Below are 15,905 nucleotides of genomic sequence, written 5' to 3' on the forward strand. Positions count from 1 at the left end.
TAAGAGATCTTAGCTGTTTATCTATTGCTAAACTATATTTTATATTTAATTTTGTAAGATTCTTAAAAAGATCATGTACACCTATTCAATTTCCTGCACTTGGAAATGGAATTACATACAGTACCAGTAGAGTTACATTGTTAAGTGTTGCATAATATTATGTTACATCTTGATGATAATTGTAAGTTCAATCTTTCATGAATAATATACAATTAAAAGTAAAAAAAATTATTAATTGATACACTTTACTTTTTTCTTTTTTATTAAGATTCCCCCACCAGGAGAGATGCTTGAATCAGTGCCAGTTCCAAATGTGGATAGCATTAACTATCACCTTTTGAGGGCCTACAGCAATCATTTGCCGACTGAACCCTCCCTCAAGCATAAGGAGCCCAACCTACCTACCCACTTCAGTGAGCTTCCCATCAAATTCCAACTAGATGACTTACACTCTAATTTTGTTGAAGTAAGGGCAGACAACATGTATGATATTGTTTCTGATATAGATATTGGGGTTAGTAGGACAAGATTAGTACTGGCATATCATCATTGTGAAAACATTTATACAATATTGAATTATGATCTATTGAAAGTTAGTTAAATAGTCTGTATAAAATGGTACCAAAATGGTTTACATATGCTGATGAACAGTTCCAAAGTGTGTTTGTGCAAAATGAGGTTCTCAGAGATCCAGACACAATGTTAATTCCAGAGAACACCAGCAGAGCACATAGAGGTGTCTCGAGATGAAATGGAAAACACTCGAGGAGCTAGGAAGAAATAGAGCATTTGGACCAGATGGAGTTTCATCTTGGGTTCTGAGAGAATGTGCAACTGAGCTGTGCATTTCACTTCAAATGATATTCCAGGCATCATTGTGTACAGCAATCCTAGCAGATATATGGAAAAAGGCAAACATGGTTCCAATCTACAAAAATGGGAGCCTTCTAAATTATAAACCCATATCACTGACAAGCATGGTACAGTAGTCAAAACATTAGAAAAAATAGTTAAAACCAAATGTATAAAATATCTGGAGAGAAATAATGTAATAACAGACAGTATGGTTTTTGGACAGGAAGATTTTGTGTAACAAATCTACTTAGCTATTATGATAGAGCCACAGATTCTATAGGATAGGGATAGTTGGGTTAACTATTTATCTGGGCCTAAAATAGCCTTTTGAGGCCCACACAAGGGGGGACATGATCACAACCTACAAAATCCTCAGGGGAATCGACCGGGTAAACAAGGATGAACTATTCAACACTGGTGGGACGCGAACAAGGGGACACAGGTGGAAGCTGAGTACTCAAATGAGCCACAGAGACGTTAGAAAGAACTTTTTCAGTGTCATAGTAGTTAGTAAATGGAATGCATTAGGAAGTGATGTGGTGGAGGCTGACTCCATACACAGTTTCAAATGTAGATATGATAGAGCCCAGTAGGCTCAGGAATCTGTACACCAGTTGATTGACGGTTGAGAGGCGGGACCAAAGAGCCAGAGCTCAACCCCCGCAAGCACAATTAGGTGAGTACAAGAGGTTGTTTTGGAAACTGGAACATGCTGGAATAGGACAGAGATTACTGACATGGATGACAAATTTTTCAACTGCCAGAAAGATAGGACAGTAATCCGAGGCAATGTATCCAACTGGAGTACCACAAGATTCAGTTCTTGCACCAGTATTGTTCATCGTCTACATAACCACTCTACCAGAAGGAATACAGAATTATATGAACATGTTTGCTGACGATACTAAGCTACTAGGGATGAGAAGTGATTTAGACGATTGTCATGCCTTTCAAAAGGACCTAGACAGAATAAGTGCATGAAGCACCACGTGGCAAATGGAATTCAATGCGAGGAAATGCAATGTTATGAAATGTGGAATAGGAGAAAAATGCCCACACACAACCTATAAATTATGTGGAAAGGAATTTAAGAACTAACAAAGTAAGAGATATAAGGGTGGTTCTGGATAGTCGACTGTCAACAGAGGGGCACAGAGGACTCTTTGGGACACAAAGGACTCAAAGGATACCAGTGAAATACTGGTGAATAACTATAGAATAGAGGTTTTGCACAGGAAAGACAACTGGTGTATAAAAAGCAAGAGTGAATGGAAAATGATAGGTTTTCATCTGATAAATTGGCAGGCAATGTGGTGCTCTCCCAAAGCTTACTGTATGTGTAAATTAATTGGCTATTCTGAACCACTTCGAGGTTAGATTAGAATTGGAATAAAATAGATGGTATGCAGATTGAAGTTGCCAATAAAATTTCTAAAAATGTAAAATGCTCATCCAAAACATTTATACCAATACATTTCAACCAACAGATGATAGCAGTCTTGGATACAGTAGCTGTTCCAACAGAACTTCGTCCATACCTTACTCTTCTGTTGGACCTCATCTTTGAATCTCCAGTGTTGAGGGGAAGTTCCATAATTCCATACGAGGATGTTGTACGTGAGCTCTCGGCAGACACATTATCACAAGATAGTACATTAGGTCTTTCTCTTAATAATCAGCAGTTTTCTTGTGGATCATACTGCACTAATGCTGCTGTTATCATTAAGGTGAGTGGTTATACAATTTAATTACAGTATTTTATCACAAGTTTGATTAAATTCAACCTAGGGATTTTTCCATTAAATATACAGTTCATGCAACATATTCTTATAACAAAAGAAAATAAAGTGGCAGGACTGAATTGATATAAAAATCTTCTAATAAAATCATAATCAAATAATGACTTCTCTCTGCTGCCCAGTATCTAAGTCACATGTATCGATGATGTACCCACTGTCATTATGTATATACATAACTGTACTGTATATATTGGGGATATGGTAACAACAATTTGGAGTTTTAGGGAGATTGGTCAGATTACATATAGACAAAGAAATAATTTATAAATAAAAATTCTGGGATCTAGAATATCTAGTAATTATATTTTGAAGTTTCTTGATCAAAATGTCTGGCATGCAAATATTATAAAATGCTATAACATCTGAATAAGAAAAGGTAGAGAAATCTGTAGTTTTTGCTAAAATCTTCACCACCTTCAAATACATTACTGTAGGCATGTATCTTGAGGTTATCTTGAGATGATTTCGGGGCTTTAGTGTCCCCGTGGCCCGGTCCTCGACCAGGCCTCCACCCCCAGGAAGCAGCCTGTGACAACTAACTAACACCCAGGTATCTATTTTATTGCTAGGTAACAGGGGCATAGGGTGAAAGAAACTCTGCCCATTGTTTCTCGCCGGTGCCTGGGATCGAACCCAGGACCACAGGATCAGAAGTCCAGCGTGCTGTCCGCTCGGCTGACCGGCTCCCTGTCAATATCAATGACAATGTATCTGTCAATGTAGGTGCAAAGTCCTAGGCAACCTGTTTACCATCCCACTAAAGTTGCTAGGTGTCCTCATCCAGATGTTTCTGAATGTCATCTGGTCTGCTCATTTGGGATCCACTTTGTGCTGGACTTTACTTAGTGATATCATTGACTGCTTCGTGAACAGAAATCCTTACCTCTGACTTTTGACAGTTGAGACCATGTTGGCATATATAAAGAGAATCCTTACAAGAAAGAAAATTTATATACTAGAAGAGATTCTGCATTGGCTGCTTTACATAAAATGTAATACATAGTATGTAGACATTTAGGCATTTAGAGGAAAACCACTCGTACATAATAATGTTCTGTAGTGTATTTTGTAAATTTAAAATTTTTAATGACCTTCATTCATGTCAATTAGGTTGAGATGTCCAAATACATTCGAGGCGTACAGTGGCTACACGAGATACTATTCAAGAGTCAATTTACTGCGCAACGTGTGAAAGTAAAAGCCACTAAGCTTATTAACTCAATTGGTGAAAATAAACGAGATGGTCCCAAGGTCCTTCAGCTGATGTTCAATGATGTCGTTTTTAAAAATGGTAAGTACTGTAGATAATAATGTTGTATAAAAATGTAAATATATTCCTTGGTGTAACTTTTAATTATCCAGAAAGTTCTGAAAAAACATTTTTGTTGGCAACTTTTGACAATTGTACTTTAATTCTTATTCTGAGTAATAATGAACTTCTATAAAATGTTATCTAAAAAATACCCACTATGTTTACATGAGTTTTATCAAATTTGAAACTTGATACTTAAGTAATAAAGTAAAAACATCTGTAAAGTTTAAGCTAAAAAAAATTTTTTTTCCAACCAAATCATTGTGTGTGATTTACTGTCACACTCAACTAAATGGAGAGTAAGCTTTTCAAATATAGTTCTTTGTGTACTTAATGCGTGTTATTCACTCGTACTTTCCTTATACGACTAGACACCCAACTACATACAAAGATGTTAGAGGACAGTTGAAAATGCTAAGATTAATCTTTTATGTGAGAAGTCTGGTATTACAGACAGGTCATATATTTCTTCCCACACATTTTTTCAGATAATATTGTAAATAAATAAATGAATAAATAAATAAATATATATATATATATTATATATATATATATATTATATATATATATATATATATATGTCGTACCTAGTAGCCAGAACGCACTTCTCAGCCTACTATGCAAGGCCCGATTTGCCTAATAAGCCGAGTTTTTCTGAATTAATATATTTTCTCCAATTTTTTTCTTATGAAATGATAAAGCTACCCATTTCATTATGTATGAGGTAAAAAATTTTTTATTGGAGTTAAAATTAATGTAGCTATGTGACCGAACCTAACCAACCCTACCTAACCTAACCTAACCTATCTTTATAGGTTAGGTTAGGTTAGGTAGCCGAAAAAGTTTGGTTAGGTTAGGTTAGGTAGGTTAGGTAGTCGAAAAACAATTAATTCATGAAAACTTGGCTTATTAGGCAAATCAGGCCTTGCATAATAGGCTGAGAAGTGCGTTCTGGCTACTAGGTACGACATATATATATATATATATATATATATATATATATATATATATATATATATATATATATATATATATATATATATATATATATATATATATATAATGTCGTACCTAGTAGCCAGAACGCACTTCTCAGCCTACTATGCAAAGCCCGATTTGCCTAATAAGCCAAGTTTTCATGAATTAATGTTTTTTCGACTACCTAACCTAACCTAACTTTTTCGGCTACCTAACCCAACCTAACCTATAAAGATAGGTTAGGTTAGGTTAGGTAGGGTTGGTAAGGTTCGGTCATATATCTACGTTAATTTTAACTCCAATAAAAAAAATTGACCTCATACATAATGAAATGGGTAGCTTTATCATTTCATAAGAAAAAAAAATAGGGAAAATATATTAATTCATGAAAACTTGGCTTATTTGGCAAATCGGGCCTTGCATAGTAGGCTGAGAAGTGCATTCTGGCTACTAGGTACGACATATATATATATCTATGAATATATGAATATATGAGAGTTCTTACATTCTTGTACAGCCACTAGCAACCATAGCATTTTGGACAAGTCCTTAAACCTAATGCTACCCAGAATATGAACTCGCCAAATCACTTAACAACCAGGTACCCATTTTACTGCTGGGTAAACAGAGGCTACACTTCAGGATTGACGTCCATTAAATCCTCCCTGGCCAGGATACGAACCCAGAACAAAGCGCTTGTCAAACGCCAGGCGAGCATCTTTCCACTACACCACGGGGACTACGGGGACTTGTCGTGCCTTATGAGGAACCTGCTCAATGAAACCTTATGTACAATAGTTAAAACATTCAAGAAATTAGATTCCCACTGGGGGAGCTATCCGAGCACACCACTGGGGGGGGGGGAGCTACCCACCCACACCACGGGTGGGGGGGAGGCTACCTACCCACACCACTGGGGTGGGGGGGGAGCTACCCACCCACACCACTGGGGTGGGGGGAGCCACCCACCCAGTTTTAAGAGGCATTGTGCTGGAATGTCTTCTTGCCTGACAGTCCATGAATTGCCTTATTGTCTTTTAACACAGTGAGTTCTTTCTTTAGAATGTAGTCCAATATATTTGCTATGAAAGGAGCATTTCATATTAATTAACTTGAAGCTTTATTTTGTAGCCTTAACATTAGTATTTAATAATAAAAAAACACAATTTTAAATATGTTCTTAGATTTGTGTATTCTGTGAATTTTGAAGTATAGTACTGTACCTCTCTTTAACAGACACCAACCAGAACCAGCAGAATATTCTCCGACAAGAGAAATTCCTCAACTTGATGCTCAGTAGATTGAATACTGAGGAAGCTAAAGTTCTTGAGGAATTAGAGCAGGTTGGCATTAATTGTTTTACATATTGAAATTGCCCTTATTTGAATGACGATACTTTGTTCTATGATTTAAAAAATCTGAAGCTAGAGGAAACAAAATGGAAGATTGTGAATATTTGATGTAAATTTCATGGGATTTAAGTTTGATAAACCTTAAGGCAGAGTTCTCAGCAAAGGAGGTATTAATGTTCTTCAATTTGGCTTAATTTTCACAATTTATTTCCAATTACTGTGTAGAGGTCCTGGGCAGCTTTGTACAAGTCTTAAAAAAAATTAATTTTGAGAAGGTATTATTACAGATTTCCTTTCAAATTGTGTAATCATTTTTATATCAACATTTTAGGTTCGAAAAGCTATCGTCCACAAAGATCGTATTACAATACACATGTCAACTGACGTAGAGAAGTTATCTGCACAAGTTGACCCATTGGCACCGTGGCTGAATTTCATTTCTGATGAAAAGACCCTGAAAGGAAACTTGTGAGTGTCATTTCTGTTTATGGCATGGACATTATTCACATAAGCTTTATATTAGGAGTTTCATTTTCTGTTCACTGTGTGCTTAGCATTTGGTGAACACTGTGCATTTGAAAATCTGGCTATGGCACTTTTGTTAAACTAATTGTTTACAGTTTTAAGTACAGTACTTTAGTTGCTTTACAAATTTAATAAATTTATATACAGTATAGTATGTATATGTATGGATCATAATATAAACATACAAAATCATGGTTAAGTGTTAGTGGACATTTTAATTTATATTTTATGTATTTACTCAATAAATAGTGAAGCACAATGTGGTGTAGAGGTTAGGACACGTGCCATATGTGTGAGAGGGACCTGGGCTTGAACCCTGGGCACGGTGGGATGGTTAGGCAACATTTTTTCACTGTAATTCCCTGTTCACCCTCCCTGTAATTAGGCACTTTGATGTAAAACTTTGGTGGATTACTGGTATGTAGAAAAAATATGGTGCTAAATAATCTAAATAATTCCAATATTCAAAAATTGTCAGAAGAGTTGTCATTGTATGTAGTATTTAGGGAGATAGGCTGCTCGAAAAAGATAATTAAATATTAATTAATCACTGTTTACTTAATATTAATATATGTAATACTGTATGGGAAATACTGTCATTTCAGGTAATCTATAGTTTAAAAATGTTTAAAAATTGAAGAAAATGGTACAGTATATGTTTTTTTTTCCTTTGCATGCCAGTTGTGTTAATACAGCACTTAAATTGTTAGCTTGACAAATTGTCCACATTACCATTTTGATCATATATTCTTTCTTTTCAGGCTGAACGTTATTCCAGACAGTGAATTGCTTTCTTATGAAAACTTTGACAACGTAACCGGGTTCTTGACTGGTATTGGCTCGGTAGAGTCGGCATATTTGTTGCAGTCAACCCGTTGTGTTACGGAACATAGAGATTGGGATGTTCCGGCCATTCTTACTGCCATTCAGTATCTCACGCAGCTCGAGGTTTGTTAAAAATATTTCCTTTTCTACATAAAGCTGCATCTTCTGTTATTATAAAATTTTGGTTAAAGTTTAAATTTGCTGTGTCTGGTTTGAACCTTTTGTCAGTAAGAAAACACTACAATCTTAAACTTTTCAGGGACCAATGTGGAGAGAAATTCGAGGACGGGGTTTGGCATATTCCTACAGTATTAATCTCAATCCAACGCAAGGTTTACTTGTATTGAAACTGGCCAGAGCAGCTCAGTTGACTGGAGCTTATCAAGAGGCACTAACTATTCTGGTAAGCCTAATAAATGGTATAGATGGTGTATATATTAGTAGAATGTTTGGATAACTTGATGATTACCTCAGCAAGTGAGAAAGTACACGGAAAGAAACAAAGAAAAATAATTGGGTGCCAGAAAGGAATAGTAAATTAATGAATGGGAAAATGTTAAATTGAAGGCTGAATTAGATGGGAAAAGAAGTGAGAGAGACCACTATAAGGCTCTGTAGTGTAAGCATAACTTAAGAATAGAATCATTATTTGATAATTATGTTTAATTTTATTTCATAGTGGTGTTTCTATGGGTAAATGAGAGCCAACTTTATTCATGATTAAAGTATTGTATAGTGATTTACAATACTTTAATCATTATTAGTCTAAGTGTAATGTTTTGTACTGATGTTTATACACATCATGGCTTTATTTGACGAGCTCAACCCTCAGAGCTCGTCAAAATTGATGTCTCATGGCCATCATCATAATTGTCACACTGTGTGCAGAAAAAATAGTTCCTTTTTCCTTTGAAATTGTGTGTGTGTAATATTCTTATTTGTTATATGAAATATATTCAACAGTAATGAATAGGTATTCATTTTAGTTTTGCATTAAAAAATTAAATGTATACAGTGAAAATCTTTGTTGGTGTGATAAATGTGATTATCATGATATGTTGATGGGAACCAGGGGGTGGAGTCCTCTGATGCCAAACTATTTTGTGGCTTCCTATAAAGGTTGGGAAACACCATATGGGCAAGATTGGTATGTTGTACGCTGATGCTAGACATAGATCTTTATTTGATGATGTCTTCATTGTACTGGATGCATAAGGATAACTGTAGTTAGTGGAGTAGATCCCAGCACAATGCCATGAAGAGATGTCACTTTATTATGTAATTTTCTAAAATTGTCATTTTTTTCTTTATCTTTCTTACAGCCACTTTTGATTAACATTCATACTTATCTTCCAGAATTCACATATTAATGGAACAACAATATGGGACAAAAACCTGTTAGAATCGGCCCGGAGCTCTCTCATCTTTGAAATAATAGAGCGAGAAGCAGTTGTGTCGGATGTTGTTCAGCAGTCTCTGCTGGCATATTATAGGAGAGTTCCTCATTCATATAACAAGTAAGTGTTTTTTCTTGCCTTTACAGATTTTCTACAAAAGATTAGTTAGTGGGCCAGCCAGAGGCTTATGGCCCATGCAGGAATATCCCTGCAAAAAAAAAATATAAAAAATTAACTAGAAGTGTTCATTATGAGAGGGTGGTACCACCTCTGGCTGGAAGAAGGGGACCCGTAACTTTGAAGAAAAGCTCACACAAAGCATTTAAAGGGATTTTTAGGTCCCCCCTCCATTGCAGTTTCCATGTTCTTTTGTCCTGCCACCTACCTTCTAGTTGTGGTTTGTTTTGCCTTATTAGATAATTAGAGGTTACAGGTTATACATTGATGATTTATTACAAGTATATTAATGTTTTATAAATGGAGTGCAACATTTAGAGCCAGTATAAAAACTTGTATACAAACAGAACAACTCAAAATAAGCTGTGTTTGGTCAGCATGCTATTTGGCAAAAGGTTGCCAGCCCATTGTAAAGTGTATAAATTGTGGAACTAACTTGCTCTTTTTTCTTTTCATATACTCAGGGAGCTAATAGATAGAATTGCTGAAGTTACTATAGAAGATGTTAAGCGTGTTGCCCTCAAATACTTTACACCACTCGTACAACCCAGCACCTCTCGCACTGTTATCGTATGTCATCCATCTAGTATTCAAGAAACAGTGGTTGAAATGGAAAAGTAAGTAGCTATTTATTATTTATCTCTGATAGAGATTCCTTACAATTTAGTCAGAATTTAGTTATTTTTTTTAAATTTGCAGCATGTTTGAAATATTTGAATCGGGAACTCCTAACTTGATTGGTAATGTTCAAAATATTTCCAGTTGATTAGTACTTTCCTTTATTGAATGCAACTAATTAAATGATAAATAAATTTAATATGAATGTAAATAGCAACATATTGTAATGACAAATTGTTTTCATTCTAGGTTGGGCCACAACCTCTCTGTGACTGAAACAATTGAAAGTAGTAGATTTGCTTAGTTCGTTGGAACTGCGATAACATTTTCTTCAGTTTCACAGCACCGATTCCGAGCAATGTTATAGTGTGGCACTGGGTTATATATTTGAAGTACAAGTTAACACTGTTAGTTTGTCATTATTTTGTATAAAGTTATCAGTTCATGTGTGAAATCTTGAAAGGACAGGAAGAAAGTAATTTTAAATAAATACATCTGTTGTTCTCTATACTGTACAGTACAGTATTCTTAAGACTGATAACTTTTTTTCAAGAATTTTACATAATAATCCAATAGTGTAACATTGGTGTTTACAAATTAAATCATTTGTATACTATTGCAAGTGATAATCAAAATAAAAGATAGAATTTATAATACAGATGAAACCTTTGAAACAATATTCATCAGGTTTCTGAAGATATTAAAAAAATTTAGACTTCATTACTGTACAGTACTGTACTTGCAAACTTGGATCAGGTCTGCAGGTCAAAATATAGTGAATTTGCAATGTTTTCTGTTGGCAAATCTAACAAGTGCTTATTTAGATTTTATGTTGATATGGAATCAAAGTAAATATCCTATGAAGCTCAGGTTCTGTATAGCTATTATGGGAAAATAAATTATTTTTCTTACTGGAGATAAAGAATTTATTTGATTCTCTCGGAGAAAAGGTGTTCATCCTTTGAAGACAATACGAGTTGAGAAACCTACACCCTAATACAGTACCTCTGATAATAAGAACACCTTCAGAGTTTAACCATCATGGCACTCTTGACTAAATTGTGAATATTACAGCAAGAGTACTGTGTAAGTTCCTGCCTTAGTGCTATTCTTAAGACTCCCTCCTTTGAAGGTTGTTCAATGCATTGATAATCTGTCACTTGAAACTTTTATAATGAACTCATGTTCTTTAAATAACTTATCATACATCTTGTTAACCACAAGCTTTAATATTTTTCAGGATATTTTGATTTTATATGCATTTTTTAATTAAAGTATCATAGATTGAGCTAATAGATAAGGATGCCAAGAAGATACTTATATATCAATTCTAAGTACTGAACTAATAGGTATCGGTGTTAAATTATTTGTCTATGCAAGTGTTATTTCTCCCAAACAAGTGTCAAAATTTTAGCTACCATTTTATATTTGGACAATGTTTGACTGTATTGAGGTCGCAGTTAAATAAGTGCAGGAATGCCATTTTAGTGTGGTTTTCCAGAGTCGGGGATAGGAAGCCCATTAGGCTTATTGAGATCTCTGGCCTTTCTCAGAATGCAACCGAGAACAGCTAACTCCTAATTTAACTCCTAGGCGAACATAGACATAAGATGAAAGGAAACATAGCACAACCTTGTCTGTCCTCCAAGGGAATTGAACCTGGGGCCTTACAGCTGTGAACTAACTGTGCTGACCACAGTATGAGAGATGCTTGCCAAAAATGATGATACAAAACAAACTGCATTTAGAGAAGCTGCTGTCATAAATAATGCGAATGCCTACACAAAGAACTTCATATTGTGTATTTCCAAAACAATTGAATGTGTGGGTCTCCAATGACTAATTATTTCATCTCTTAAAAAACCTGTTTGCTGATATTTTAATGCTATTATATTAGAAGAAACAAATTATCTGACTAGTTCAAGAAGTGTACGTATAAGACAGCAGATCAAAATACTGTAGTGATGAATAAGAGTGGATGTTAGTGTGTGCCTCCCTCCCCAGCTGCACAGTACCAGGTTTTCCTTGTCAAGGACTTTTATTTAAGAAAGGGAAATTTAAATAATATTGAACATATTTAGTTTTGTGATGCAGATTTTTTATATTGAAAATACTTTTTATGCCATAACATCTCTTATCATAAGGGCTAAGTGGAAATTGTTGTCACTAACTTGCTTTAGAAAGGTGAACCTATGCACAAGTTCACCTCTCCTAAAGCCAAACCATTTTTTAGCATTGTGCTCAAAATTAATAACATACCGGTAAGTCGGTTATTGTTTAAGCCAAGAACTGTAAAATGGAATATGAAACAATCTGATATGGCCATAACTGTGACCCCTAGAACTGCTGAATGTTTGAGGGAGCAAGGGTGCCATACCTGCTCTTCCCTCCTGCAGCTTCATTTTCAACCATGGTAACATTGTTGTTGCAGTTGCCTTTGATATTAGATTAGTAAGATATATTAATTCAAACTTTTAGAAGACAAAATAAACAAGTTTAAGATAAATCACTTGCATTCTTTAGATTTGTTTCAAAAATATGATTTTAAGTTATTACACTGTACAGTCCTTTTCATTAGTCTGAAAATTCCTCGGCTGTTTGCAACATTTGCACCACTTTGACAACTTTTATATTCATTATTAATTCATTTTGTCCTTTGAAATTATCAATCTGACTGATTGATACTGTAAACACTTGCCTCCTATAATGGACAAGTGAAGTTCTGCTCACATAGAGCGGTGTTAGTGGCTTTAATGTCGACCAAAGTGCCGTTAGCTTCATCACTGTCATCTCGTATCATGCTAGTTGCATCGCTGTACTGACCGGTATTTGTTAGTTGCATCACTGTGTCAACCAATGTCATTTGCAATACCACTCGATATTTTTTAATATAAATTAAAAAATAAAACTTTGGAATTATTTCATGAGTTGTCTCTGAATTGGTCCTAGTACTGTATATTAAAGATTTATTTTTGTTTATATTGGTGTACAGACGTTTAGAAACTTGTAGGATGTTTGGTGCAGCTGTTATTACCTACTCATATGGGTGAGTGGAGCCAGGTTCAGGAGTAGATTATTACTGTATCAGTTTTAGGAGTCAATAACTTAAAAAAAACACTTTAATTCAGGAGTTCTTTAATCATTTTTTGTGTAATGCGGGTTACGTTTAGCTAAATTCAAAACAATGTGTAAGACTATAATCTTGATACTGAATACTATACTGTTAATTTCTAGGAGCACTGTGATATTAGTAACAAAAAGTTTTAATTTGAAGATTTTTTACTGTATTATATGATTATTGTTATAATTTTATAAAATTATTTTTTCATGATTAGAAAAGTATCTATTTTGTGTAAAAAATTAGTGTTATTGTCATTTAGGTGTAAATAAAAATTATGAAGATCGTTGTATTCTACAGTACTGGCCAAGATTAAACTTTGACCTGCAGCTGCTCTTCTGTTGGAAAGATCAGCTCAGGGAGTCTCTATAGCAATCATCAGTTCATACATCCATCACTATAAATGTTGATTCCCTGCCCCTACTCGTGTATGTCGTCATCCTTCCCATCTCGCTCATCTTCATTCATTCATTCATTCATATTAATTTAATCAATAAACGACCTAATTAAAACATTTTTCTGTGACAAATTTGTGCTGAAAATAACAATTGACCATTGATTAAGTGTAGATATTTATTTACATGTACTGTATGTATGTTTATTTGTCAGTATTTTTGTGTACCGGTATATGTATTTATATACGTTATATGCTATTATCATAGTTCATATATTGCTATATAGAAAAATATACCGTTTCCAACATATTAAGCATGGTGTCCCATGCAGAATCTTGTAATGAGACTTCACTAAGCACATTTTGCACCAAGTACATGTAAGTGCACAAATACACTGCCAGATCACAGACTAAACACAGTATCATAATTATTAACCTTGAAAGGGGCAATCTGAATGTCACTGAAGAAGAACATGATTTTTTTTTTTTATCACAGGAAAAAGAAGGGGAAAATAAAGGTGCTCATTAGATTAATGACTGTCATGCTGTTATGCTGGGACTTAGCCAGGGGGGTAGGGTATTGGTTCCTAGGTAATTCAGCCTATTGTGGTGCTCCGTGTGGGAGCACAAGAAGTAGGTAATGGTATAATTTGCACCCCTCTGTGGTTTGTTATGTATGTTACCTCGTTGTTAGCATGACTCGGGAAGCGCCACAAGTAAGTAATGTTTTGACTTGCTTCTCATTAGTGGAGATACTGAGAGGAATGAAACCTGGCAACAAGACTACCAATGACAAACAGTTAGATGTAAGAATAGTAATATGTACAGTACTTACATTAATTTTTAAACTAGCATCTAATGAAACAGGAACTGGAGATGCATGGGCAACTACAACTAGGATTCTAGAAAGGATACTAAATACAATACAGGTAGCTCGTTTTTTTTCACCTCATTTCACAAGTTTCTCCTAATTTATTGTATTTAACATGAGGATAAAGCTCCTTCAAACTTTTTTTTTAAGGATGTAAACAGGCTAGCAGCAGAACTCTTGTATAATATATATCAGTTACAAGTTCACAAACACATCAAGCATTTGCAGATGAAAGGTTAAGGTCTGTGTGGGTTTTTAAGGGCAACACTCAGGGTAAAATGAACAAATCCTATACAGTACTTCTCTTAAACCTTGGTGAAAATATCTTTAAACAAATCATGTCCAGTTATACATGGAAGCAACTGAGTTTTAATCCATATGAAGTTTTGGTAAATTATTTAAAATGCTTTACTGTGTTATCTATCTATTCTATTCTTTTTTTTTCAAAGTTATGTGCTCCTTTGCTTTAGATTTCTTAACAATATAACTGGATACCTGCAGGTTGTGTGTTTTAATAGGATCATAGTGAAGCATAGAATGTTTGGTTAACAGTGTGTTTGGTGATTCCTAATCCACTCTTGTGGAATTTCATTGTATTATCTATTTATTTACAGAATAAATTTTTATACAAAAAATCATAAAATGTGATACCCCCTATGGCACTAACGTTGAAGATTCTGTGTGGGCCACATTATTAAAGAGAAAAGTAATTATCAGGAGCAAGTGCAAAGACAGTACAACTGTATAGGCCTTGTTGAAGGAGGAGGAGAGGGCACGGTGTGGAATTCATGGGTTAAAATAATAAAAGCTGGACTGGTAACCCCCAAAATGTGTTGCTTGGCCTGTTATTGTCCATTTGATCATTGAAATACTGTACAGTATTTCAGGAAAGAAGAAATGCACTTTTTATGGCTTCTTTTAAGCAACTTCATCAAAGAATTTCCTACGAGCATGCATTTTGCACTAGAATCTGACCTTTTTGCTCTTTGTGACTATTTTTGTCCATTTTTAGGATTGGTTTATGCATCACGGTTTGTATGGTTTTGCTGAATATACGAAAGTATAAACATTTCAACATTATTACCTTTGTGCGCTATCAGTTTTTTCTTATAAAAATGGGCAAGTAAAAGATTTATTTCGTTATAAAAAAATCTAGTACTTCAACAATATTTTTGAAACAAATTTGCAAGGTGATCAGAAAATCAGCAGTGAATACAGTATTAAAAAAAAAATTAATTTTTTTCTGTTAATGACAAGTAGGCAATCGTAAGTAGTTTTGTATATGTAACTACAGAATTATTTGTTTTGTATGATAAGAAATAGGGAAAATTTGATAATTAAACAACAGACTTTTAAACATTACTGCTGACTGGTCATGCCACATCTAAATGTTCGTAATGATGTTATATTGAAACCACTCATACTGTAAAGTTAATTTCATATTTCATTTTATCCCATTGTTTCCTCTGATTTAGTGAAAACAAAAAAGTTAATTTTGTTTAAATATAAAATATGTAGAGTACACTTCAAAGATACAGTACTTACAGGAGGGACACAGTCGCTGACCACACATGAAAAAGTGTACAATACATAAATTCTGTATGTTTAATAGCTGGAATGTTTTGACATTTAATACTGTTAAATAAAATAGTACCCACCATGATGTAAACAGAGTATTTAATTA

General features: G+C 34.5%; 1 protein-coding gene across 3 annotated transcripts in view; it reads left to right on the top strand.

Moving 5' to 3' along the window:
- LOC123768494 (uncharacterized protein C05D11.1) overlaps nucleotides 1-15,890 on the top strand; it is an 83,909-nt gene extending 68,019 nt beyond the window's left edge. For all 3 annotated transcript variants that reach the window (XM_045759101.1, XM_045759102.2, XM_069336242.1), the window contains exons 12-21: nucleotides 269-466; nucleotides 2,343-2,582; nucleotides 3,765-3,945; nucleotides 6,181-6,287; nucleotides 6,628-6,764; nucleotides 7,583-7,769; nucleotides 7,906-8,049; nucleotides 9,003-9,163; nucleotides 9,685-9,837; nucleotides 10,088-15,890. In XM_045759101.1, coding sequence (XP_045615057.1) covers nucleotides 269-466; nucleotides 2,343-2,582; nucleotides 3,765-3,945; nucleotides 6,181-6,287; nucleotides 6,628-6,764; nucleotides 7,583-7,769; nucleotides 7,906-8,049; nucleotides 9,003-9,163; nucleotides 9,685-9,837; nucleotides 10,088-10,142 — 1,563 coding nt within the window. In that variant the 3' untranslated portion in view covers nucleotides 10,143-15,890. The remainder of the gene's footprint in view (nucleotides 1-268; nucleotides 467-2,342; nucleotides 2,583-3,764; nucleotides 3,946-6,180; nucleotides 6,288-6,627; nucleotides 6,765-7,582; nucleotides 7,770-7,905; nucleotides 8,050-9,002; nucleotides 9,164-9,684; nucleotides 9,838-10,087) is intronic.
- The last annotated feature ends 15 nt before the right edge of the window (nucleotides 15,891-15,905 follow it).

The sequence above is a fragment of the Procambarus clarkii genome, chromosome 35 (genome assembly GCF_040958095.1).
Source record: "Procambarus clarkii isolate CNS0578487 chromosome 35, FALCON_Pclarkii_2.0, whole genome shotgun sequence".
Lineage (NCBI taxonomy): Eukaryota > Metazoa > Arthropoda > Malacostraca > Decapoda > Cambaridae > Procambarus > Procambarus clarkii.